At 38.8% G+C, this 23,672-nt stretch overlaps 1 protein-coding gene and 3 long non-coding RNA genes across 5 annotated transcripts; 2 read left to right on the top strand and 2 right to left on the bottom strand.

Annotated features, from left to right (window-relative positions):
- The first annotated feature begins 37 nt into the window (after positions 1-37).
- LOC127065926 (UBX domain-containing protein 7) lies at positions 38-3,691 on the top strand. The gene is made up of 8 exons (XM_050998978.1): positions 38-527; positions 815-1,054; positions 1,307-1,581; positions 1,668-1,934; positions 2,028-2,082; positions 2,166-2,354; positions 2,646-2,734; positions 2,847-3,691. The coding sequence occupies exons 1-8, from the start codon at positions 488-490 to the stop codon at positions 3,003-3,005; spliced, it is 1,314 nt and encodes a 437-aa protein (XP_050854935.1). The 5' UTR covers positions 38-487; the 3' UTR covers positions 3,006-3,691.
- Positions 3,692-3,798: 107 nt separating this feature from the next.
- On the bottom strand, positions 3,799-8,959 carry LOC127065931 (uncharacterized). The gene is made up of 2 exons (XR_007782214.1): positions 4,956-8,959; positions 3,799-4,130 (listed from the first exon to the last, which is right to left on the bottom strand). It is a non-coding gene; the product is annotated as an uncharacterized LOC127065931 (long non-coding RNA).
- Positions 8,960-10,018: 1,059 nt separating this feature from the next.
- On the bottom strand, positions 10,019-11,446 carry LOC127065929 (uncharacterized). Its single transcript, XR_007782211.1, has 2 exons — positions 10,488-11,446; positions 10,019-10,147 (listed from the first exon to the last, which is right to left on the bottom strand). It is a non-coding gene; the product is annotated as an uncharacterized LOC127065929 (long non-coding RNA).
- Positions 11,447-16,722: 5,276 nt separating this feature from the next.
- LOC127065930 (uncharacterized) lies at positions 16,723-19,214 on the top strand. Of its 2 annotated transcripts, XR_007782213.1 has the most exons (3): positions 16,723-17,233; positions 17,569-18,883; positions 18,963-19,214. It is a non-coding gene; the product is annotated as an uncharacterized LOC127065930 (long non-coding RNA). The 2 variants fall into 2 exon arrangements; XR_007782212.1 differs by having other exon boundaries at positions 16,723-18,883.
- Positions 19,215-23,672: the final 4,458 nt, after the last annotated feature.

Raw genomic sequence — 23,672 nt, 5'->3', positions numbered from 1 at the left:
GTACTGTAATGTACTAATAAGTATTAATATTTAATTTTATTGACTGTACGTGTAAGTGTATGGCCGACCCACTGTATGTATGTTTGTGGGTGCGTGCGTGCGCGCGCGTGTGTGTGGTGTATATATATATATGTATGTATGATGCATAATGTATGCAGAAAATATCGTTAATTTTCAACCATCAATCTACTATTTTCAAAAAATGTTAATATCCAGCGTAGGTATACCTTATCCAGTCTACCGAGATCAAGTAGTATTTCAATGGTGCCTGAGATGGCAGGAAATGTATTTTCTCAAAGATGGCGTTATTAAAGTTGAATTTAGTGTATAAGGATTAGTGTTGGTTGCACTGGTGAAGCTGTTTGTATACTATTCGATACTATTCCATGTATTACAGAAAGAATTAGAAATAAGAACGATTCAACAATAAGGTAACAACGTTTGTTTTGTTAATTTTTAAGTGAGCCTGAATTTGATTTAACTTAAAATGGATCGAGAACTTGTTGAAAAATTTATGGAAATAACTGGTAAGGATTATCTACATTCTATTTAGACATTTTTTTTTTTTTTAACTTCAGTAGCTTGCCTATTTAAATGTTCACGATTAAATTATTCAGTTTTAATACATACGAACTTTTTGAAAAAGTTTTTCATCTTTCTTGACTTATTGACATTATTATATTATACTTTACTAATATTATACAATTAAGGTTATTATAAATATATTAAAACATTATTTGTGTGTATCAACAAGCAATGTTGTAATTATAAAACATATATTAATTGTACTTTTTCTTTCTTTTCTTTTTTTAAGGAAAAAGTGAAGCTACAGCATGCCAATATTTATCACTAGCAGATGGAAATGTAGAAATGGCTGTTACTTTGATGTTCGAAGAAGGACAGGTGCCTCAAGTTCAAGTAGCAGATTCTGAACCAGAAGTACGACCACCTATATTACCTACTCAAGAAATACTGGTTGATTCTGAACCAATGTTTTCACTTCCAAGGCTGCCAAATGCTTTTGACAGATTTAGAGATTTTGCTCTTGAAACTCGTATGTATTACGATTATTCGTTATAGTCTTTTTATATTTTTGCAATACTAAGCTATGAATAAAAAAGAAAAAAATTTCTGATTTTAAAATTGTAAGCAATACTAAAGAGTTTTATATATCAAAAACAATGTTGTCACAATATTTATATACAACACATTTATATATAAAACTGTGTTGTGTAAAAATTATAAATATAGTAATTTAAAATGAAGTATAATAATTTATAACTGCATCTTCTATTTTCTTTCATAGAACGGCAAGAAGAGGAAATGACTTTAAGAGTTGCCGGTGTAAAAGAGAGCTCCCAACCTAAATCAAAACGTTTAGAAGATTTATTTAGACCTCCGAGTAATATATTATTTCTTGGTACATTCGTGGATGCAAGAGAACACGCGAAGTCTTTAAATCGTTGGTTACTTGTTAATGTTCAGGATTCTCAGGAGTTTGTTTGTCAAGTTCTTAACAGAGATGTGTGGTCCAATGAGCAAATTCAAGAAATTGTAAAGGATCATTTTGTTTTGTGGCAGGTATATAGTAATTGATAATAGTTACTGTACTTTGATTTTAAAAGGAAGTCATCTGTCTTATTTTGAATATTTCTGTTTTTTGATAGGTATTATCAAATACTAAAGATGGAAAGAATTACATAGATTTTTATAAAGTAATAAATTATCCGTATCTAGCAGTCATAGATCCTAGAACAGGGGAATGTATAAGAAAATATAATCACATTACTATAGACAGTTTGATATCTGATTTAAATGACATTTTAAGCCTGCACGCATCTCCAGAAGGTGCTTCTAATGACATAACCAATCATAAATCTGATAACTTTTCTAAGTTACTCATGAAAGATCAATTATCAGAAACATCAAAAAATGTTTGTATACACCAATAGAATTTTGTTATCTATATACTTGTACAACTCTTTTTTGATAATTATATATTAACGTTATTTAATTGTATTTTTTAGGATTATGCGTCATGCAGTAAAAGTACAAGAAATGTAACATCCGATAGAGATTCTGGTCAGTATATCTTTACGATGCTCTATATTATTAATATTTTGTCGTTTATTAAGTTAATAAATTTTAAGTTTTAAATTTTGCAGACAATACATGTAAACAGCTGGATAGTCAAAATAATAGCAATTCAAATATTTCGAGCAATAGTCCGTGTATTTTGAAAAAAAGAAGACGACTCGACAATACAAGTCAAAAAATTGAATCTCCTGAAAGGGTAAAACAGGAGGAAGAAAGAGTAGACAAAATGCAAGATAGTAAAACCGATATAAATACAGGTCAGTATACAAAAACTTTGCGCGCGCGCGTGCGTATATGTGTAGCATTATATTTAGTTGCAGTACAGAGTGTTTAAAAAAAAGGAAAGTTTAGGATTCCATAACATATAATACTCATTAAATTGAATAAAACAAAAACGTGTATGTATATTCATAAATCCTTGTTTCAGCATTGAACAATTTTTATAACAGAATTACGTATTAATATAGATTTTCATAAATATTGATGATTATGTGTGGCAAACTTTGCAAACTAATTTGTACATTCAATTTGTTTTTTGTTCTTTATAGATAATGATAAGCCGCTCTTACGATTATGTTTACGATTACCTACTGGTGACAAGGAAACAATATCCATGTGTGCTACTAATACTATTGAAGTAAGTGTTAAAATATTTTACGACATGTTGTTAATTATTTATAATTTTGTTGTTTATACGTACCATAAAATTATTACAATATATAATGTAATATAATAAATATTGATTGCAGGATTTTTTGAAAAGAATGAAAGACATGGGTTATCCACTAGCGGACTATACATACTTAGTCCCGTTTCCAAAAACAAATATTGGTATACTTGCAGTAAATATTCGACTGATAGACACGATTTTATTTCCGTCAAATACAGTCTTCATAACAAAAACGTGAATACCTTTATTCTAAGTTATTTAGTTATAAAGGATGAAGTATACCTAAGATAAGTTATCCAGATATCTAGCACCGTAAAAGATATTCGATATATAATATTTTTATTGAGTACCTTACTTCATATATTTAAAAAATTACCACGTGTATATGTTTATATTGTACTTGTTGCTCAAATATGTTAATATCTTCTTTTTATATTACAAACGAAGTTTGAATACAAGCACAGTAATTATAACAGTAAATTGTAGTTTTTACAATACTTGTATACAGCACTTTTTTATGATTTTTGTAGGAATATTAAATGAAACAAAAAAAAAGAGATTTTAAATAAATGTGTATAATATTTTAACTTCTAGTTCAACAATGATGTAATGGTAGAACAAAACAATAAATAATAGGTTGAAAAATTTTCATGTATTACAGAACATAGCTTATTATGTATAAAAACATGTACTTTATTCAATGAATATTTCAATCTTCTATTGATCAATATTGAAATGGTTTTTCAGTAACTCAATTCTGTATACAAACGAGTTTAGTTAAGTTGAGAAAATATCTCTCTATTTGGTATCTTCAGTTTTAAAGATGAATTTTGTAAACTCTGTTCTATATTATTATACATAGAATATTATTGTAGATAGTCATTCTAAAAAAAAAAAAATAAATAAATAAATAAAAATAAAAAAGAACTGAAGAAATAAGTTTACTTTCACTTCGCATCATTGAACTACGAATTCTTCTATCGTCAACCGGACATCGTTGGAAATTTATATGCGCAGTAAAAAATCATGAATATCATAAACTATTTATATTCTATCTTTAATTTCTATTAAATACACAATTAAAACTAAGTGTATAAACCGTTCATTTTTTTATGAAATTTAAATATATTGCACAAAGCACATTTAGTATTTTTTAAATTAATCCTCGTCATAAAAGTTTTTTTACTTTTATTTATAATATATGCATCAAAAATAATAGACATCGATTATAATATTATATGTCCACCTTTCCCTGCGAATCATTGCACACGTGACGTAATGCGTATACACGACGGTCCACTAAGTCTCCTTGTTACCGTTTATTTTATGGCACGTGTTATAACCAGCTTCGTCCTCTTGTTAACTGTAGATAATTAAAATACCTTATCTAATGTACATCCTTATTTTATATACTAACCGATTGTCTAAAACGCGATTTTCGCAAGTTGATATCGTTTCGTTTAAAAAATATCCACAAAAATAAAATCGATCTCTTCTATGGATGCTTTCTATTTCGAATTATTTATCTTATTTTTAGCAGTATCGGTACTTCTTTCACTTTTTAACGATGTATCAATTAATAATTTGTCGTTAATTATACTTCATATATCATATTTCGTATTACACTTGATTTTCATATACACACGCACACACACGATACGTACACAAACATCTATGCATATCTCTCTGTATAATTAACCCCTATATAAAACACGCAATTAATTCTATGTCTTACTAATCAGTGTCACATTTTGTAGGCTTCCAAAAGTTATACGTACCGGAAAAGAACGGTAAACGGACAGAAAAAACAATTATATATAGATATATACACGAAGCAGTTTTACATCGCATCGAGTTTATTATTAGATAGAAAATCGTCCTAGGATATCGATATGCAGACAATTATTTTACGTTTTAATATTATAGCCTTATATTTTATAGTTATATTTTAATATCATAGTCTTTGAAGATATATGAAACAGCAAATATTATTTGTCGCCATAAGATTCGTCAGTAAAAAAAAAAATTATTATTCCGAAGCTGTGAGAAAAGTTTAAAGAATCGTACTAAAACGTTATGAATGCAGCTTGCGTTTCATTATTAGTATAGCCTTTATCATTCCTATATCCAGTACCAATCGGATTATTAACGTAAATTAAGTTAAGAGAAATACTCCGGGAATACTTACGCGCTGCAAGCGTTGTTAGAATTATGCCTTGTCTAGATAGAACACGTCCGGACAGCTGCCGAGAGGAAGGAATACTGCGACTAACGCGTTGTAAGGACGACGAATGGAGAGAAGTCGTGCCAAGGTCGATCTCTCCGATCGTCCCTCGTTTATTTACAAATACTTTTCACTACAAGACTTCCCAAATTCTCCGAATTGTATACGATGTACATATACATACGTGGTAACAACAATTTATCACGCTCGACCGGTTTTTCTTTCGTTGTTTGCCGGAAACAATAGGTAAAGGAATCTTTAAGCTATTATCTATAAACTAATGTTATCCTTCTTTTTCTACGAAGAGCCTCTTTGTATGTATTCAAAAACAGACAAACTTATGTGCGCGCAACGAGACTGCTATAACGACGATTTAAACTATCTAATTTTAAAATTAACCTTATCCTTTACTTTTATGCGTGAATTATCGTCGAGAAAACATCATTTTTTGACACGATTTTTTCAAACAAAACGAAGCGCGTATTCGAAAGTTCGGAAGAATCGTATTCTCACTCGAATATTCATCTTTGAAGCGATCTCGTTCGTCAAAATCGTTAAAAAATTATACCTGTATTTATCGTTGGCGTAAACCAACATAAAAAAACGAGTAATGGACTGTCAACAAAAATGGACCTTTGAACGAATCGGATGGTTACTCTCTCTTTCTAAAAGCAGAAACTAAAAGCGTACTAACATCGAAAATAATATACATTTATATGAAAAATAATCGTACGCGGGCGCACGAACATTTTCCTTACAAATATATTTTCACGTTTACGAGCTTTATTTCTACAGATATCAAATCGAAATGATTAATTTTCACAGTCTGATGCAGCAAGATATCCGTTTAGATAGTTTTTAATTTCGTATATCATATTTTTAACGTTTCCATATTATTATACAAACAGATCGAAACAACAAACACGTGGGGAAGCCATTGTAAAGATGACGTAACGCGTACGCGGGACGGTCCATAGCTTCCTTCCTGCCGCCTAATCCGCCATTTCAAATCGTTTCGTGGCACGCGTCGCAACAGAGCTTCGTCCGTTCGTTAATTGCAGTTAATTAGAATATTTTATCCAACGTACGCTCTAATTTTGTATATCGATCGAACGTCGAAAACGCTATTTCCACGGGTGAATTTATTAACATCGATCACGCTCAACTACGAAATATATTCTGCTGCGTTCCTTAACCTAACAACCATACAAGCCATCGTTATTTTCGATTATACAATGGAAGAACTACGACGTTTGCATTTTCGTCATCAATTTTACTTATTTACAATGAGAAATGATGTTGGACACACGACAACGACGACTGGTAAGCATTAGTTGAAAAACATTGTTATTTATTATCGTTGCAATCTTTACGTGAACGTTTAGTTATACAGGCGTCAAATCGAAATGATTAATTTTCACAGTTCGGTATAGCAAGATATCCGTTTAGATAGTTTTTAACTTCGTATATCATATTTTTAACGTTCCGATATTTTCATACAAATAGATCGAAACTTTACAAGCACGTGGGGAAGCCATTGGAAAGATGACGTAATATGTACGTACGACGGTCCACATCTTTCTTGCTGCCGCTTACTCCGCCATTCTGAATTATTTCGTGGCGTTTGTCGCAAGCCAGCTTCGTCCTCTCGTTGACTGCAGGTAATTAGAATATTTTATTTAACGTGCGTCATTATTTTATATAGCGATTGAATGCAGAAAACACGATTTGAGCGGATAAAATTTGTTAACACCGATCGCGCTCAACTGCGAATTGTAAATTATCGTCCTACCTTCCTTAACCTAACATAAACGTGTAAACAATCGTTCTTTGCGGTTATACAATAGAAGAGCTACGACTTTCGGATTTTCGTCATCAATTTTACTTATTTACAATAATAAATGGTGTTCGACATATAACGACGACTGGTAAGCGTTAGTTGAAAAAGATTATTATTTCTCGTCGCAATAGTCGCTACATGAACGTTTAGTTATACAGGCGTCAAATTGAAACGAATAATTTTTACAGTTTGGTGTAACAAGATATCCGTTTAGATAGTTTTTAACTTCGTATATCATATTATAAACGTTTCGATATTCTCATACAAATAGATCGAAACAACAAACACGCGGGGAAGCCATTGGAAAGATGACGTAATGCGTACGCGCGACGGTCCATAGCTTCCTTCCTGCCGCCTAATCCGCCATTTCAAATCGTTTCGTGGCACGCGTCGCAACAGAGCTTCGTCCGTTCGTTAATTGCAGTTAATTAGAATAGTTTATTCAACGTGTACCATTATTTTACATACCGATCGAACGTCGAAAAAGCGATATCCGCGGGTAAATTTATTAACATCGATCACGCTCGACTACGAAATATAACTTATTCTACCGCGTTCCTTAACCTAACAACCATACAAGCCATCGTTACTTTTGATTATAGAATGGGAGAGGTACGACGTCTGGATTTTCGTCTTCAATTTTACTTATTTACAATGAGAAATGGTGTTGGACACACGACGACGAGTGGTAAGCATTAGTCGAAAAAGGTTCTTATTTATTATCGCTGTAATCCTTACTCGAACATTTTATCAAATCGTAACGATTAATTTTCATAATTTTATGTAGCAAGATATCCGTTTCGATAGTTTTTAACTTCGTATATCATATTTTTAACGTTTTGATATTTCTATACAAATAGATCGAAACAACAAGCACGTGGGGAAGCCATTGCAAAGCTGACGTAACGCGCATGCTCGACGATACAGCTTCCTTGTTGCCGCTTAATCCGCCATTCTGAATCAGTTCGTGGCACGTGTCCCAACCAAGCTTCGTCCTCTCGTTAATTGCAGGTAATTAAAATATTTTATTTAACGTGCACCATTATTTTATATACCGATCGAATGCCGAAAACGCGATTTTTCCGATAAAATTTGTTAACATCGGTCGCGCCCAACTGCGAATCGTAAATTGTACCGCGTTCCTTAACCTAACATAACGATATAAGCAATCGTTATTTACGATCGTACAACGGAAGAGTTACGACGTTCGCATTTTCCTCATCAATTTTACTTATTTACAATAATAAATGGTGTACGACACACAACGACGACTGGTAAGCGTTAGTTGAAAAAGATTATTATTTCTCGTCGCAATAGTCGCTACATGAACGTTTAGTTATACAGGCGTCAAATTGAAACGAATAATTTTTACAGTTTGGTGTAACAAGATATCCGTTTAGATAGTTTTTAACTTCGTATATCATATTTTTAACGTTTCGATATTCTCATACAAATAGATCGAAACAACAAACACGCGGGGAAGCCATTGGAATGATGACGTATGCATACGCGCGACGGTCCATAGCTTCCTTCCTGCCGCTTAATCCGCCATTCTAAATTGTCTCGTGCCAAGCGTTGCACTCGAGCTTCGTCCTCTCGTTAATTAGAATTATTAGTTAATTAGAATATTTTATCTAACGTTCACTCAGATTTTATATAGCGACGAATACCAAAAATGCGATTTCCGCGAGTGAATTTATTAATAACGATCACGCTCAATTGCGAAATATAACTTATTCTACTGCGTTCCTTAACCTAACATAATCATCTAAGCCATCGTTCTTTCGATTATAGAATGGAAGAGGTACGATGTCCGGATTATCAATTTTACTTACGTACAATAAGAAGTGATATTCGAAACAGGACGACGAGTGGTGCGCAGTAGTTAAGAAATATTGCTATTGTCACTGTAATCTTTTTGGGAACGTTTAGTTAATTCTATATTTACCTTTTCAGGGCGTAGATTCTGTAAATTTGTTCGTCAGCGTTAACAACACAGTGTGGCCCATGTTCCTAGAAAGAAGCAAGATTGATTTGGCTAGAGTTCAACAAAGTAGACGTCTTCCGTTTAAGTTTATACATTCATTCTTCGATTAAGCAGTGTTCTTTCAGCGAAACTTCTTTTAGTAATTTGCCATCAGAGTATATTTTTTGTTCGATTGTACATTTTTTGGGAAGTGCGTTTTATATACGTGGAATAGTTGATAATTCGAATTCATTCAAATTGATTAATGTTGATGTAACATTATTTTTTTAATTTTACATTAGTGGATTTTACATGGATTCTTTCAACCTTTATCGTCGTCATGTGATTAATAATCGACATCATCAGGATAGGGAGGAGTTGTGCACGGTCGTCACCGCGCAGTTGAATCTTTCTAGACGCAACCCACTTTTTATCGAGCACTTGTTTATGGTCGAGATTTGTCTCGTACCATTTTCTGTGCATTTACGCTGGTTGCTCTGCCTTCGTCCAGCATTATAAAATAACCGAGGACATTCTACTCTCCTCCTTATTTTTTAGACCTGCTTCAGATGTCGTTAATTGATCTCACGTCGAGGACGATCGATGGGAAAATCTATGTACGCGAACGCGCATAATCTAAATTATTTTAACGAGTTGTCGTCCGTCTTGGAATATCACTGCGAAATAAAAATTGTAGACTTTTCGTTGATAGTACATGACAGAACGAATACTGCTTAAATCACGGAGTGGATGTATCATTCGACGGATCGTTTTCTGATTGCTGTAATGCGGTTGACAGTTCTTTAGCCGTAAGATATTTTTGAATTATTCATACTTTTACTGCAGCTGTATTTCGTTTTGTATTCTACAGTTTATTTTATTGTGGGTTTCTCAGAAAACCGATCTCTTAATTTCATTTTTTTTTCTTTTTTTCAACCATTAATAGTGCACACCTGCACTCTACTTAGATATGATCTTAGAAGAAATTCTACAAGATATTGTATAGAAATGATCTAGGAGAAATATGTAATTGCATGCAGGCTTATGTACATTTTCCTTAAAAATATAGTTTTCACGCTTAGGAGCTTTATTTTGAGAGATATTAAATTGAAACGATTAATTTTCATAGTATGGAGTAGTCGGATATCAATTTAGATAGTTTTTAAATTCGTATATCATATTTTTAATGTTCCGATATTTTCGTACAAATAGATCGAAATGTTACAAGCACGTGGGGAAGCCATTGCAAAGGTGACGTAATGCGCAAGCGCAGCGGTCCACAGCCTCCTTGCTGCCTCAGAATCCACCATTTTGAATAATGATTGGCACGTGTTATGACCAAGCTTTTTTCTTGCAGGTAATTAGAATATTTTATCTAACGTACGCTCTAATTTTATGTACCGATCGAATGTCGAAAACGCGATTTCCACAAGTGAATTTATTAACATCGATCACGTTCAATTGCGAAATATAACTTATTCTACTGCGTTCCTTAACCTAACATAATCATCTAAGCCATCGTTCTTTCGATTATAGGATGGAAGAGGTACGATGTTCGGATTATCAATTTTACTTACGTACAATAAGAAGTGATATTCGATACAGGACGACGAGTGGTGCGCAGTAGTTAAAAAATATTGCTATTGTCACTGTAATCTTTTTGGGAACGTTTAGTTAATTCTATATTTACCTTTTCAGGGCGTAGATTCTGTAAATTTGTTCGTCAGCGTTAACAACACAGTGTGGCCCATGTTCCTAGAAAGAAGCAAGATTGATTTGGCTAGAGTTCAACAAAGTAGACGTCTTCCGTTTAAGTTTATACATTCATTCTTCGATTAAGCAGTGTTCTTTCAGCGAAACTTCTTTTAGTAATTTGCCGTCAGAGTATATTTTTTGTTCGATTGTACATTTTTTGGGAAGTGCGTTTTATATACGTGGAATAGTTGATAATTCGGAATTCATTCAAATTGATTAACGTTGATGTAACATTATTTCTTTAATTTTACATTAGTGGATTTTATATGGATTCTTTCAACCTTCATCGTCGTCATGTGATTAATAATCGACATCATCAGGATAGGGAGGAGTTGTGCACGGTCGTCACCGCGCAGTTGAATCTTTCTAGACGCAACCCACTTTTTATCGAGCACTTGTTTATGGTCGAGATTTGTCTCGTACCATTTTCTGTGCATTTACGCTGGTTGCTCTGCCTTCGTCCAGCATTATAAAATAACCGAGGACATTCTACTCTCCTCCTTATTTTTTAGACCTGCTTCAGATGTCGTTAATTGATCTCACGTCGAGGACGATCGATGGGAAAATCTATGTACGCGAACGCGCTTAATCTACATTATTTTAACGAGTCGTCGTCCGTCTTGGAATATCACTGCGAAATAAAAATTGTAGACTTTTCGTTGATAGTACATGACAGAACGAATACTGCTTAAATCATGGAGTGGATGTATCATTCGACGGATCGTTTGCTGATTGCTGTAATGCGGTTGACAGTTCTTTAGCCGTAAGATATTTTTGAATTATTCATACTTTTACTGCAGCTGTATTTCGTTTTGTATTCTACAGTTTATTTTATTGTGGGTTTCTCAGAAAACCGATCTTCTTAATTTCATTCTTTTTTTTTTCTTTTTTTCTTTTTTTCGACCATTAATAGTGCAGATCTGCGTTCTACTTAGATATGATCTTAGAAGAAATTCTACAAGATATTATATAGAAATGATCTAGGAGAAATATGTAATTGCATGCAGGCTTATGTACATTTTCCTTAAAAATATAGTTTTCACGCTTAGGAGCTTTATTTTGAGAGATATTAAATTGAAAAATTTATATCATATTTTTAATATTCCGATATTTTCGTACAAATGGATCGAAATGTTACAAGCATGTGGGGAAGCCATTGCAAAGGTGACGTAATGCGCAAGCGCGGCGGTCCACAGCCCCCTTACTGCCTCAGAATCCTCGTTGATTGCAGGTAATTAGAATATTTTATTTAACTATGTTATACACTCCTATGTTACACTCTTATGTTATATACCGCTAGAATATCGAAAACAATTTTCGCTGGTAAATTTATTAACATCGATCACGCTCAATTACGAAATATAACATATTTTACTACGTTCCTTAACGTAACATAACCATCTAAGTCATCGTTACTTTCAATTATAGAATGGAAGAGGTAGGACGTCCAGATTTTCGTCATCAATTTTACTTATTTACAATAATAAATAGTGTTCGACACACAACAACGACTGGTAAGCGTTAGTTGAAAAAAATAGTTATTTATTGTCACTATAATATTTTCGAGAACGTTTACTTAATTCTATATCTACTTTTTCAGGATGTAGACGTGATTTCTTTCGTTATTGTTGACATTACATCGTGGCTAGTTTTCTTAAAAATAAGCAAGATGAATTTAGTTACATTCGAACAGAATTGACATCTTGACAGTACGAACGCTACTTAAATCGTGGAAGGAAGCGTTCCTTGATCTAACAACCAGCTAAGGAATCATTATTTTCGATGATAGAAAGAAAGAAGTATGAAGTTCAAAATTTTCGTCATCAGTTTTACTTATCTATGATAAGCAATGGTATTGGACACAGGACGACAACTGATAAGCAATAGTTGACATATATTATTATTTATTTTCACGTTACCCTTTACGATAACGTTTAGCTAATTCTACATTTATTTTTTCAGGGTATAGGCATTGCGATTTCGTCCGTTATTGTTAACAATGCATCGTGGTCCGTGTTCCTTGAAATAAGCATGGTGAATTTAGTTACAGTCGAACAGAATTGACATCTGTTTACACATTCATTCTTCGATTAAACAGTGTTCTGTTAACGATACTTTTACATCGGAGTATATTTTTCTTCCGATTGCATTTTTCATTTAATATACATCGAGTAGCTGATAATTCAAAGTTTATTCAAGTTGGATAACGTTATCGTAACTTCATTCATTTAATCGATGAAAAAATCTATGTAAGCGAACGCGTCTTAAATAACACTATTTCAACGAATCATATGGTCTCTCTTGAAATATCGCTGCGAAATAGAAACGATAGGCTTTTCGTCGATAGTATACGACAGAACGAACACTGCTTAAATCGAAATATATGTGTTAATTGGGTCGTGGATTCCCGGATAGCAGTTCCTAAGTATCACGCTCGTTAGAGCAAGATGGTTCTTTATTCTCTTGTCTGATGAGGAATACTTAACATTTTGATATTTTTATTATAACACTATTTTTATTAACTTTGTTAATTTTTTTTTTTTTTCTTTTAGGAAGCCTATGTTGTAATTTCGTTCTACTGTTTGGATACGGATAAAAGAACAATTCAACGCTCTAGTTGGAAATGGTCTTTGTAAAATTGCGACTCACGGTTAGCATTGTTTAATGATATTTTAGTATTTTTTATCGCCATGTACTTTATTATAGGTTTCAATACTGCATTTTTATTATTTTCCTAAAATAGGAAAGCCTCCTTCCTCTAGGATCTATCATGAATATGAAGATGAGAAAGGAAAGGAAAGGAGCCAGGAAGATGCGATGGAAGCAATAACGAAGGATGGAATCTTGAAGAATCTTCCATTGGATTAAAATCAGCAGGAAAACAACGCTTCCTTCATTTTACCGAACCGAAAGAAGACTCGCCTCTCCTTCGTGCGTATAGCTTCTTTAAATCTGTTTAAGCTCCAACGTTCTACGTAATTCTCGGCGATTTTGCGCACCCCTAAGCGTTTCTGCGATACCCTGAGCGTTTCTGCGATACCCTGAGCGTTTCTGCGTGACACCCTGAGCGTTTCTGCGATACCCTAAGCGTTTCTGCGATACCCTGAGCGTTTCTGCGACACCCTGAGCGTTTCTGCGACACCCTGAGCGTTTCTGCGACACCCTGAGCGTTTCTGCGACACCCTGAGCGTTTCTGCGACACCCTGAGCGTTTCTGCGACACCCTGAGCGTTTCTGCGACACCCTGAGCGTTTCTGCGACACCCTGAGCGTTTCTGCGACACCCCTGAGCGTTTCTGCGACACCCCTGAGCGTTTCTGCGACACCCCTGAGCGTTTCTGCGACATCCCTGAGCGTTTCTGCGACACCCCTGAGCGATCTTGCATGATACCCTAAGCGTTTCTGCGATACTACCTTGAGCGTACCTTGGATACCCTAAGCGATCTTGCATGATACCCTGAGCGTTTCTGCGACACCCTCAGCGTACCTGCGCAATCCCTAACGTCGTATTCTGTTTAATTCTCAGCGTTTTGCGTAACCACCAGCATTTCAAACGATTCCCCTGCTTTAGTCTTGCGCATAATTGCGATGTTTTACGAAAAATTACAAGATAGAAACAAATTTGTTAGAATCATTGTTATAATATTGTTGGAGTTTATAGAGCGTTGAAAAAAAGAAACTTCAATTGGAAGGTAGTACATCAGTTGATTTTTTCTTTCCGGAATGTTAACATAAAATTGTTTTATACTTCACAAGATATTACGTGCGGTGCAACGTTTAAGCGGTTGTATTATTGTTTAAATCTTCTTTTATATCGACCAATCGTATATTATAGATTCTTTAAATAATTGTAAAGTGATAGAAAGCATACATAAACTTGGGTGCGTTAAGAAAACTATTATTGAAGTATAATTTTATATCGAACAAACGTATATTGTAAACCGTTTAAATAATTGTATAGTGATAAGAAGCGTATATAAACAATGGTGCGTTGAGAAAAATATTTAAATATAATTTTAACTCGAGTAAACGTATAGTATAGAATGTTCAAATAATTAGTTAAACTAATAGAAAGTATACATAAATTCTGATGCGTTGAGAGAATTATCGTTTAATTATAATTTTATACCGAACAAACGTATATTGTAAAATTGTTTAAATAATTGTAAAGTGATAGAAAGCATACATAAATTTGATGCGTTAAGAGAATTTTAGACCACCGTTGGGCGTATCGAAAACCGTCGTCCAGTATTTATCCGTAACAAGAAACATCTTTTTAGACAATTCTTAGGATATCGCGTGACCCCAGCTTCGCGAATAATTGAAATGCTCATATACTAAAAAAGAAAAAATATTTTTATCATTGTAGTAAGAAAGCGTCGAAAAAAAAAAAGTTTAAATAGAAGGCAGTATGTAAGCAGATTTCTGTTCTGCGAAACGTTCGATTAAAATTATTTTCTACGTACTACGAGCGGTATAAAGCCTGAGCGGCGGGGTTGTATTCTGTAAATATTAGTTTGATACTACCGAGCGTACATATGTAGCGTACATTGCTTAAATGATTGTAAAACGACAAAAAATAAAAATGATCTAGGTTTAGCGCGGTTCAACGCGGTCCAACGCGTGTACCGGAAATTTTAGGGCATTGTAGAGCGTTTCAACTACCGTGAATCCATTCGTGCGTAATTAAGCGTGTTGCGTAATTCCGAACAGATTGGCGTAACCCTTAGAAATATTGCGTAAACCCCTAACCCTTATTTTGGTAAATTCTCTGGCTCTGCCAGACGCAACCCAGCAATTTCGCCCACTACGTGGTTTGGCGTAAGTATCCATTTGTCAAAGTATGGGTTTTTTTTTTACACGTAAGTCCTGTCGATTTTTCGCAACGTCCAACGTGGACACCCAGAATGTTGTCTTTCTCAGGTTATCTGCAACCTCGAAGTTATTTATTTACCTACATACTATCGAGATAACTGAAACGATGGTACTTTTTGCATAATGTTAAGGGCATTCCGTCGTTTTGAACGAATGCGCGTAACCAGCAGTTTTTTTTTGTATGAAGCCCACCGTATCTATATAATCCTTACAGATTTTGTGTAAACCTTGGCGTGTATTCAGCCGAACTTTTGTGGTCTAACTTCGGTGTAATCCAGACGCGACCCAACGATTTGCAGTAAGTATTTTTTTCACTTAATGCCTTTATTTTCGTTCCGTAATTCTACGCGTGTTGCGTAAATTGCATAGTATCTGCACCCCGCGGCTCATTTTCCTAGATACCAGCGAAGTTATTTAAACTGCGGCATTTTTTTTTTCTTAGTTCGGGATATTTTCGTTTTATCCGAAGAATCCGCGTTTTTATATAGCCTAACGTCTCTGTGTAAACCGTGGCGTGTATTTAGCTTCATTTTAGCGTGTCTACTTAACTCTAACGTTTCCACATTATCACTGAGTTATCGACCTTATTTTTTTTTTACGTGATCTCTTCGTCGCGTAATTCTTCGCGTATATTGTAATTTGGAGGGTATTTAGAACCCTAGCTTATTTTCCATGATATTAGATGGGTTACTTACCCGACAGAATATTTGCATAGTCCCAGGGGTACTCCTTCCGATGAATCGTTGCAATGTCTAACTTTTTTTTTTACAACGCCAAGCGATTTTGCGAAACGTTTGCACGATGTGAAAGCTCTAGTGTAACGTAGCGTAACGTATTTTTACATAACGATCCCGAGATTTGTCGAAAGTACTTCTTTTTTCATAATGCTTGTTGGAGGTTTTTCTTTTTGACGTTCTTAACAGTTTCGTTATTCGTAGAATACTCTAAGTAGCTTATTTTCGTAGATACTAGCTAGGTTACTGAAACGACAGCATTTTTCTTTTTTTTCTTTTTTATAATTCGTGGGGGACTCGTTAGATCCGACGAATCTGCGTAAATACTAGGGTTTTACTCGTAGATGACCGTGTACTTTCATGTGTATCTGCAACTATCAGCTTATTAATCGAAGATATTACCGAGGTTATATGATCGACTGCATTTTTTTTTTTGCATAATCTGTGGGGCACTCCCGTTATTTCCGACGAATCTGCGTAAATACTAGGGTTTTCAGGAAATGCAGCGTTTCTGTGTAATCCTTGTAGATTTGGCGTCGGTAATAGGGCGTATTTAGGTAAGCTCCGAGAATGCGGCGTAATCCGATTGTTTCCGCGTTACCACCCTGTGATTTCGCGTAAGTACTTTCATTTGTACGTAATACTTGTGTAAATTCCTGTCGGTTTTCGATAACTCGTAGATGATCGTGTAGTTCCCGTGTATTTACAACTGTCGGCTTATTAATCGAAGATATTACCGAGGTTATATGATCGACTGCATTTTTTTTTGCATAATCTGTGGGGCACTCCCGTTATTTCCGACGAATCTGCGTAAATACTAGGGTTTTCAGGAAATGCAGCGTTTCTGTGTAATCCTTGTAGATTTGGCGTCGGTAATAGGGCGTATTTAGGTAGGCTCCGAGAATGCGGCGTAATCCGATTGTTTCCGCATTACCACCCTGTGATTTCGCGTAAGTACTTTCATTTGTACGTAATACTTGTGTAAATTCCTGTCGGTTTTCGATAACTCGTAGATGACCGTGTAGTTCCCGTGTATTTACAACTGTCGGCTTATTAATCGAAGATATTACCGAGGTTATATGATCGACTGCATTTTTTTTTTTGCATAATCTGTGGGGCACTCCCGTTATTTCCGACGAATCTGCGTAAATACTAGGGTTTTCAGGAAATGCAGCGTTTCTGTGTAATCCTTGTAGATTTGGCGTCGGTAATAGGGCGTATTTAGGTAAGCTCCGAGAATGCGGCGTAATCCGATTGTTTCCGCATTACCACCCTGTGATTTCGCGTAAGTACTTTCATTTGTACGTAATACTTGTGTAAATTCCTGTCGGTTTTCGATAACTCGTAGATGATCGTGTAGTTCCCGTGTATTTACAACTGTCGGCTTATTAATCGAAGATATTACCGAGGTTATATGATCGACTGCATTTTTTTTGCATAATCTGTGGGGCACTCCCGTTATTTCCGACGAATCTGCGTAAATACTAGGGTTTTCAGGAAATGCAGCGTTTCTGTGTAATCCTTGTAGATTTGGCGTCGGTAATAGGGCGTATTTAGGTAGCCTCCGAGAATGCAGCGTAATCCGATTGTTTCCGCATTACCACCCTGTGATTTCGCGTAAGTACTTTCATTTGTACGTAATACTTGTGTAAATTCCTGTCGGTTTTCGATAACTCGTAGATGACCGTGTAGTTCCCGTGTATTTACAACTGTCGGCTTATTAATCGAAGATATTACCGAGGTTATATGATCGACTGCATTTTTTTTTTGCATAATCTGAGGGGCACTCGCGTTATTTCCGACGAATCTGCGTAAATATTAGGGTTTTCAGGAAATGCAGCGTTTCTGTGTAATCCTTGTAGATTTGGCGTCGGTAATAGGGCGTATTTAGGTGGCCTCCGAGAATGCGGCGTAATCCAATTGTTTCCGCATTACCACCCTGTGATTTCGCGTAAGTACTTGCCTTTGTACGTAATACTTGTGTAAATTCCTGTCGGTTTTCGATAACTCGTAGATGACCGTGTAGTTCCCGTGTATTTACAACTGTCGGCTTATTAATCGAAGATATTACCGAGGTTATTTTATCGACTGCATTTTTTTTTTTGCATAATCCGCGGGGCACTCGTTATATCCGACGAATTTGCGTAACTACTAGCATTTTCATAAAGTCGGGCATTTCTGCGTAACCTACAGATTTTACAAAAATCTAAGTACGCAATCTACAGCGTGGGACATAACCCCACTGTCTTCGCTTTACCATCAGGTGATTAGAAGTATTTGTCCGTTTTCTTTTTAGGTAATCCCTCCTTTTTTCAATAATTCCTAACGTACCGACGTAGTTCCTAGGTTTATCAGCAATACCCTGGTTATTTTCTTAGATACTAGCGAGGTTACTTAAACGACATTTTTGTCCTCCGAGCTTTCTCCGTAATCTTATTTTTTTCCGCATAACCATCTCGTGATTTCGCTCAAGTATATTGTTTTTCCGTAATGGATGTCGATTTTTCCTAACTCCTAGATGACCGTGTAATTTCCAGGATATCTGTAACGATCAGCTTATTAATTCTAGATATTAACGAGGTTATTTAGTCGATAGCATTTTTGAATAGTCCCTGAGGCGGTTGCATTATTTACGTAGACTATACGAACTACCAGCATCTTTATAAAGCTCATCGTTTCTGGGTAACCCTTACAGATTTTGGCTTATCCGACTGGCGATTTGAAGTAAGTATTTGTGCTTTATTTTTTATTTTTATGTAATATCTGTCTTCAATAATTACTAATATACCGACGTAATTTCTAGGTTATCCGTCGTACCCATCTTATTTCCCTAGATTCTAGAGAGGTTACTTAAACGACAACATCGTTGCATAATCCCAGGGGCATATTCGTTATTTCCTACGAATCAAGTAACGACCAGCGTCTTCATAAAGTGCAGCATTTCTGTATATCCTCATAGATTTGTCGTCAATCCTAGAACGTATTTAGGTGGCCTCCGAGCGTCAGGCGTAACGTCATAGTGTCCGCATAAGCGAATAAATTTGTTTTTACCTAACGCTTGTCAAAATGCTTGTCAATTTTGCATAATTCCTAGATGTCCGTGTAATTTCCACGGTATCTTCATCCACCAACTTACTAATCCTAGATATTAACGTAGTTATTTAATAAACAGCAATTAGCATAGTCCGTGGGGCGTTTGCGTTATTATCGAAAAATCGGCGTAACCACCAGCATTTCCATAAAGCTCGTTTCTATGTAACCCTTACAAATTTTGCAAAAATTCTAGTACGTATTATGGTGGTTTACAGTGGTTCGACGTAATTCCACAGTAATCGCATAAAAACCATTCAGTGATATGAAGTAATTATTTTTCTTATGTTCCTCTCTCTTAGGTAATCGATTGGTTTTTCCTGTTTATCTGTAATGCCCAGCTTATTTTTCTAAATATTACGTAGAATCGATAAATGACAACATATTTGCATAATCCCAGGGGCACCGCCATATGGGTGTGAACGTAAGTGTGTACGTACGAATGAGAGCGTAGAGTGCCTCTACCGGCCATTTTCTAAAACAGGTAGCAGGCCTCCGTAATATCCGTGTAATCACTCTCAGACTGATTTTAGTGTCTAATATTTGTTTCATTTTATTGTATACTATTTGCCTGATTTTATTGTATAATATTTGTCTCATTTTAATATATACTATTTGTTTAATTTTATTGCATGATATTTGTGTGATTTTATTATATAATATTAAACAGAGGAGAAACTATAAGTAGACATCAGAATTTGAATGTTTGTGATTGATCATTTATACGACGCCTTTGAATAATCGTCTAAAAAGAAAACGGTTACATCAAGCCTGCGTCTTTATTGAATAAGAGACACGACTGAGCTTCGATGACATTCCGCCTGCAGTACGTCTGATTTGCGTTCAGTATTCTATCAGACTTCCTTCTGTTTCATGTTAAATTATGCGGCATAAGCTGTGGAAAGATTGTAAAAGAGACGTATAAGAACTGTATGAGAGTTGTGCAAAAGTTGTGTGAGATGTCCAAAATGTGTGTAAAAGTTGTGTGAGACTTACATAAAAGGTGCGTACAACTTGTGAGAAAATTCTATAAAAGTTGTAGAAAAAGTATTATCTGAAGGTTGTGTCTGAGGTTGTGTCTGAGGTTGTGTCTGAAGGTTGTGTTTGAAGGTTGTGTTTGAAGGTTGGGTCTGAGGTTGTGTCTGCAGGTTGTGTCTGAAGGTAGTGTCTGAAGGTTGGGTCTGAGGTTGCGTCTGAAGGTTGTGTCCGAAGGTTGCGTCCGAAGGTTGGGTCTGAGGTTGTGTCTGCAGGTTGTGTCTGAAGGTAGTGTCTGAAGGTTGGGTCTGAGGTTGCGTCTGAAGGTTGTGTCCGAAGGTTGCGTCCGAAGGTTGGGTCTGAGGTTGCGTCTGAAGGTTGTGTCTGCAGGTTGTGTCTGAAGGTTGTGTCCGAGGTTGCGTCTGAAGGTTGTGTCTGAAGGTTGTGTCTGAAGGTTGTGTCTGAAGGTTGTGTCCGAGGTTGTGTCTGAAGGTTGTGTCCGAGGTTGTGTCTGAAGGTTGTGTCCGGGGTTGTGTCCGAGGTTGTGACTGAAGGTTTTTTCTGCAGAGTAGGTTGCGTCTGGGTTGCGTCTGGGTTGCGTCTGGGTTGCGTCTGGGTTGCGTCTGGGTTGCGTCTGGGTTGCGTCTGGGTTGCGTCTGGGTTGCGTCTGGGTTGCGTCTGGGTTGCGTCTGGGTTGCGTCTGGGTTGCGTCTGGGTTGCGTCTGGGTTGCGTCTGGGTTGCGTCTGGGTTGCGTCTGGGTTGCGTCTGGGTTGCGTCTGGGTTGCGTCTGGGTTGCGTCTGGGTTGCGTCTGGGTTGCGTCTGGGTTGCGTCTGGGTTGCGTCTGGGTTGCGTCTGGGTTGCGTCTGGGTTGCGTCTGGGTTGCGTCTGGGTTGCGTCTGGGTTGCGTCTGGGTTGCGTCTGGGTTGCGTCTGGGTTGCGTCTGGGTTGCGTCTGGGTTGCGTCTGGGTTGCGTCTGGGTTGCGTCTGGGTTGCGTCTGGGTTGCGTCTGGGTTGCGTCTGGGTTGCGTCTGGGTTGCGTCTGGGTTGCGTCTGGGTTGCGTCTGGGTTGCGTCTGGGTTGCGTCTGGGTTGCGTCTGGGTTGCGTCTGGGTTGCGTCTGGGTTGCGTCTGGGTTGCGTCTGGGTTGCGTCTGGGTTGCGTCTGGGTTGCGTCTGGGTTGCGTCTGGGTTGCGTCTGGGTTGCGTCTGGGTTGCGTCTGGGTTGCGTCTGGGTTGCGTCTGGGTTGCGTCTGGGTTGCGTCTGGGTTGCGTCTGGGTTGCGTCTGGGTTGCGTCTGGGTTGCGTCTGGGTTGCGTCTGGGTTGCGTCTGGGTTGCGTCTGGGTTGCGTCTGGGTTGCGTCTGGGTTGCGTCTGGGTTGCGTCTGGGTTGCGTCTGGGTTGCGTCTGGGTTGCGTCTGGGTTGCGTCTGGGTTGCGTCTGGGTTGCGTCTGGGTTGCGTCTGGGTTGCGTCTGGGTTGCGTCTGGGTTGCGTCTGGGTTGCGTCTGGGTTGCGTCTGGGTTGCGTCTGGGTTGCGTCTGGGTTGCGTCTGGGTTGCGTCTGGGTTGCGTCTGGGTTGCGTCTGGGTTGCGTCTGGGTTGCGTCTGGGTTGCGTCTGGGTTGCGTCTGGGTTGCGTCTGGGTTGCGTCTGGGTTGCGTCTGGGTTGCGTCTGGGTTGCGTCTGGGTTGCGTCTGGGTTGCGTCTGGGTTGCGTCTGGGTTGCGTCTGGGTTGCGTCTGGGTTGCGTCTGGGTTGCGTCTGGGTTGCGTCTGGGTTGCGTCTGGGTTGCGTCTGGGTTGCGTCTGGGTTGCGTCTGGGTTGCGTCTGGGTTGCGTCTGGGTTGCGTCTGGGTTGCGTCTGGGTTGCGTCTGGGTTGCGTCTGGGTTGCGTCTGGGTTGCGTCTGGGTTGCGTCTGGGTTGCGTCTGGGTTGCGTCTGGGTTGCGTCTGGGTTGCGTCTGGGTTGCGTCTGGGTTGCGTCTGGGTTGCGTCTGGGTTGCGTCTGGGTTGCGTCTGGGTTGCGTCTGGGTTGCGTCTGGGTTGCGTCTGGGTTGCGTCTGGGTTGCGTCTGGGTTGCGTCTGGGTTGCGTCTGGGTTGCGTCTGGGTTGCGTCTGGGTTGCGTCTGGGTTGCGTCTGGGTTGCGTCTGGGTTGCGTCTGGGTTGCGTCTGGGTTGCGTCTGGGTTGCGTCTGGGTTGCGTCTGGGTTGCGTCTGGGTTGCGTCTGGGTTGCGTCTGGGTTGCGTCTGGGTTGCGTCTGGGTTGCGTCTGGGTTGCGTCTGGGTTGCGTCTGGGTTGCGTCTGGGTTGCGTCTGGGTTGCGTCTGGGTTGCGTCTGGGTTGCGTCTGGGTTGCGTCTGGGTTGCGTCTGGGTTGCGTCTGGGTTGCGTCTGGGTTGCGTCTGGGTTGCGTCTGGGTTGCGTCTGGGTTGCGTCTGGGTTGCGTCTGGGTTGCGTCTGGGTTGCGTCTGGGTTGCGTCTGGGTTGCGTCTGGGTTGCGTCTGGGTTGCGTCTGGGTTGCGTCTGGGTTGCGTCTGGGTTGCGTCTGGGTTGCGTCTGGGTTGCGTCTGGGTTGCGTCTGGGTTGCGTCTGGGTTGCGTCTGGGTTGCGTCTGGGTTGCGTCTGGGTTGCGTCTGGGTTGCGTCTGGGTTGCGTCTGGGTTGCGTCTGGGTTGCGTCTGGGTTGCGTCTGGGTTGCGTCTGGGTTGCGTCTGGGTTGCGTCTGGGTTGCGTCTGGGTTGCGTCTGGGTTGCGTCTGGGTTGCGTCTGGGTTGCGTCTGGGTTGCGTCTGGGTTGCGTCTGGGTTGCGTCTGGGTTGCGTCTGGGTTGCGTCTGGGTTGCGTCTGGGTTGCGTCTGGGTTGCGTCTGGGTTGCGTCTGGGTTGCGTCTGGGTTGCGTCTGGGTTGCGTCTGGGTTGCGTCTGGGTTGCGTCTGGGTTGCGTCTGGGTTGCGTCTGGGTTGCGTCTGGGTTGCGTCTGGGTTGCGTCTGGGTTGCGTCTGGGTTGCGTCTGGGTTGCGTCTGGGTTGCGTCTGGGTTGCGTCTGGGTTGCGTCTGGGTTGCGTCTGGGTTGCGTCTGGGTTGCGTCTGGGTTGCGTCTGGGTTGCGTCTGGGTTGCGTCTGGGTTGCGTCTGGGTTGCGTCTGGGTTGCGTCTGGGTTGCGTCTGGGTTGCGTCTGGGTTGCGTCTGGGTTGCGTCTGGGTTGCGTCTGGGTTGCGTCTGGGTTGCGTCTGGGTTGCGTCTGGGTTGCGTCTGGGTTGCGTCTGGGTTGCGTCTGGGTTGCGTCTGGGTTGCGTCTGGGTTGCGTCTGGGTTGCGTCTGGGTTGCGTCTGGGTTGCGTCTGGGTTGCGTCTGGGTTGCGTCTGGGTTGCGTCTGGGTTGCGTCTGGGTTGCGTCTGGGTTGCGTCTGGGTTGCGTCTGGGTTGCGTCTGGGTTGCGTCTGGGTTGCGTCTGGGTTGC

The sequence above is a fragment of the Vespula vulgaris genome, chromosome 8 (assembly GCF_905475345.1).
Source record: "Vespula vulgaris chromosome 8, iyVesVulg1.1, whole genome shotgun sequence".
Taxonomy (NCBI): domain Eukaryota; kingdom Metazoa; phylum Arthropoda; class Insecta; order Hymenoptera; family Vespidae; genus Vespula; species Vespula vulgaris.
The sequence above is the reverse complement of the archived record's forward strand: the minus strand, read 5'-3'. Positions and strand labels throughout refer to the sequence as shown.